This window comes from Nicotiana sylvestris, chromosome 2 (genome assembly GCF_000393655.2).
Source record: "Nicotiana sylvestris chromosome 2, ASM39365v2, whole genome shotgun sequence".
Classification (NCBI taxonomy): Eukaryota; Viridiplantae; Streptophyta; class Magnoliopsida; order Solanales; family Solanaceae; genus Nicotiana; species Nicotiana sylvestris.
Window position 1 is genome coordinate 156291551 of NC_091058.1, and position 3569 is coordinate 156295119.

The window sequence follows — 3569 nt, forward strand, 5'->3', positions numbered from 1 at the left end:
AGCCTGGCATTCAGAATCACTAAAGGTGCTGATCTAGAGGAGGATGAAATTACCATGATCACAAAAAACTTCAAGAAGTACCTAATGAAACGAAAGGGGCCTTCAAGAAGTGGAAGCTAAACAAACCAACGAGGGGTGTTACAAGTGTGGGAAGACTGATCACCACATCAAAAACTGCCCTCAATGGGAAATTGAATGGAAGAAGGAAAGAGCTGAGCGAAGGAACATGAAGAAGGAATAGGTTCAACCCAGGAAGAACAAACGATCAACAAAGGTTATGGTAGCTGCCTGGGGAGAAAGATCAGATGAGGACTCAGAGGGTGAAGATGGAGATGAACAAGCCCTTATGGCAATTGGAGAATCCGATGAGGAATCTGAGATAAGTCTAATTCATCTCAAAGACAAGATTAAATTTTTGTCTAAAGAAAGGCTATCTAAGTTACTCCTGGATTTCGTTGATGAATCTGAGGATCTAAATAATAAAAAGGAACAACTGTCTAAGGAATGTGTGATTTTGAAAGCTAAGAGCAAAAATCTAGAACTTAGGGCTAGTGAAAGTGAAAGTAAAAATGCTGAGTTAAAGAACTAGGTTCATGAACTTGACACCATTACCTAGAGCTTAGATCTGAAAATCTAAAATTGAAATTAGGAATTGGTAAAAAGAAAGATGATCACACACAACTCACTTTAGAAGAAAACGTAGGAAAAATGAAAGATGAGTTGTACAAAAGAGATGAGCAAATAAGAGTCCTTAAAGAGGATCTAAACAAGGTTAAGCACGAGCTAGACAAAACCTATAAATGGAATAGGTCCTCCGATGCACTTTCATGGTTACATGAACACCATAGTAGCAATAAGAGAGGAATTAGCTATGGGACCCCTGCACCTAAGTGGGATTCCAAAAGCAAGTACCTCACACTTCCTAAGAACACAATTTGCACACATTGTGGTAAAACTGGTCACTATAAAAGCGAATGTATTGCAAAAGAAAAGGCTAGCCAAAAGAATAAAGAATTTGTTCAAGGGAAAAATAGGCTGCCAGGTTGGGCTAAAAAGAATCGGATTCACCCTTTTGCCTATAGAAAGGGACCCAAACTAGTTTGGGTTCCTAAGACTAACCTTTGATTTTCTTTTGTGGGTCCAAGTGAAGGGGAGCAGCCAAATATGGTACATGGATAGTGGTTGCTCAAAGCATTTGATAGGAAGCAAGAACTAGTTCCTTTCACTTGAGGACCTCAAAGAAGGTAATGTCTCCTTTGTAAATAGGAAGAAAGGTGAGATCATTGGGGTTGGAAAGGTAGGTAAGACTGATTCACACTCTATTGAGAATGTATACTTGATAGATTGCCTAAAGTACAGTCTAATCAGTGTATCACAATTATGTGACAGAGGTAACTTGGTAGCATTCACCTCTACCAAATGTTTTTCTTTTGATCTTACCACTGATAAGATTGTTTTATAGGAAAAAAAGAGTAAACAATATATACATTGTAGATTTGTCCACACTTTTAGAAAATTAACTCACTTGCTTAAGTATGTTGGACAATGATCCCCTCCTTTGGCACAAGAGACTTGGACATGCAAGTCTGAGTCAACTCAACAAATTAGTCTCCAAGGACCTGGTGATAGGGTTGCCTAACATCAAGTTCAAGGAATACAAAGTTTGTGAGGCTTGTGCAAGGGGGAAGCAGGTAAGATGCTCTTTTAAATGCAAGAAAGTGGTAAACACCACTAGAACGATGGAACTGGTCTATATGGAACTCTATAGGCCAATGAGAACATTAAGTAGAGGTGGTAAAAGATATGTAATGGTGCTTATTGATGATTACTCTAGATTTTCTTAGACATTGTTTTTAACATCTAAAGATGAAGCATTTGACATGTTTACTTCTTTTGTTAGAAAAACTCATAAATAACTAGGTAATCAACTTGCATCAATTAGGTCTGATCATGGAACTGAATTTGAATATGCTAAGTTCGCTGAATTTTTGCATTCTACATCATAAATAGTTGCATGACTAGACATTTTGTTAAGAAGATTCCCTATGAGTCACTTAAAGGGAGAAAGCTAAATATATCCCATCTTAGGGCATTTAGATGCAAGTGCTTTGTGCACAATAATGGCAAAGACTCCCTAGATAAGTGTGATCCCAAAAGTGATGAGGGAGTATTCTTGGGATACTTTTTACATAGTAAAGCTTATAAGATATACAGTAAAAGAACTATGTGCGTAGAAAAAAAGTGTATATGTTATTTTACTGAAAAACTAACATTCTTTATAAGAGGCAGGAACAAGAAAATGAAGAGATTGGACTGATAAGAAATTCAAATAGTGAAACCACAGTCCATCCTGAATATGCATCATAGGAAGGAACAGGTGATGGAACAAGTCCTTCCACCCAGGGCAACATGATAGGGGGAACTGACTAGAGAGGAACTAATCCTCAAACCTCAGGTGAACCTATTCCTCAGTAACAAAACAAGGAAGGAACATCCCAAAAAATTGACAGTACTATTGCAACATCCACAAAATTGGATATAGATGAACCTGGTTCATCTGTTGATCAAAATTTGTATAGGGGAATGATTGGTTCTCTTTTATGTCTCACTACTAGCAGACCTGTTATTATGTGCAGTGTAGGTCTTTGTGCTCGATTTCAGGCAAATCCAAAGGAGTTCCACTTGACTAATGTAAAAAGAATATTGAGATATTTGAAAGGCACTGCTGACCTTTGCCTTTGGTATTCAAAAGGTAGTAATTTTGACCTAGTGGGATATGTTGACGCTAATTATGTTGTTTTCCTAGTGGACAGGAAGAGCACCTCATTTATGGAATACTTCCTTGGTTCATGTCTTGTGTCATGGGCTACTAAAAGGCAAAATTCAGTGGCCTTATCTACGGCAGAAGCTGAGTATGTTGTTGTTGCTTCATGATTGTGCTCAATTGTTGTGGCTCAAGCAGCTATTGATGGATTTTGGTGTTGAAGTTGGTTGCATCCCAATTTTTTGTGATAACACTAGTGCTATTAGTATGACTAAGAATCAAGTTCATCATAAGAGAACTAAGCACATAGATGTTAGACACCATTTTTTTTGGGATAACTATGAGAAAGGCTTGATCACTGTGGAGTTTTTTGCTACTAACAAGCAAATTGCTAACATATTCACAACATCCTTAAGTAGAAATCACTTTGAGAGGAACAGGTTGGAATTAGGGATGATTAAGATCACCTAAAAGGACCAGTTCAAGGTTAAACGAAAAAAATTGAAAAAAATTGAAAAAAAAAATTTGGTTAGAAAGTCTGTAAATTGTGTATAATTAGATTAAATCTTGCTCAGTCTCATACTTTCCATAGTATACTCTTGTGCCATTTGTTAAAATGACTCATTAATCTCTAATGATATTTTCTCTATTTTGGCAAATTTAAACTTACACAAGAGAGTTATCAGTGAAGAACCTGGTTCATCAAGATAACACGTTATGTTTTCTACACTCTGCATAATTTGAAATAACTATATTTGGATCATGAGCAGAGTCCTACCAAATACCAAAGTTCTTGTGAACTTAT

The 3569-nt window shown here is 36.8% G+C and overlaps 1 protein-coding gene across 1 annotated transcript; it reads left to right on the plus strand.

The window, feature by feature from the left end:
* Positions 1 to 277: 277 nt before the first annotated feature.
* LOC138885840 (secreted RxLR effector protein 161-like) lies at positions 278 to 2934 on the plus strand. Its single transcript, XM_070166825.1, has 2 exons — positions 278 to 563; positions 2543 to 2934. Exons 1-2 carry the CDS (start codon positions 278 to 280, stop codon positions 2932 to 2934), a joined length of 678 nt encoding a protein of 225 aa, XP_070022926.1.
* Positions 2935 to 3569: the final 635 nt, after the last annotated feature.

Coding starts and splice junctions, on each gene's coding strand:
- LOC138885840 (XM_070166825.1), top strand. CDS start 278: ATGGTAGCTGCCTGGGGAGAAAGATCAGATGAGGACTCAGAGGGTGAA. Junction 564..2,542: donor TAGGGCTAGTGAAAGTGAAA/GTAAAAATGCTG, acceptor AATTGGATATAG/ATGAACCTGGTTCATCTGTT.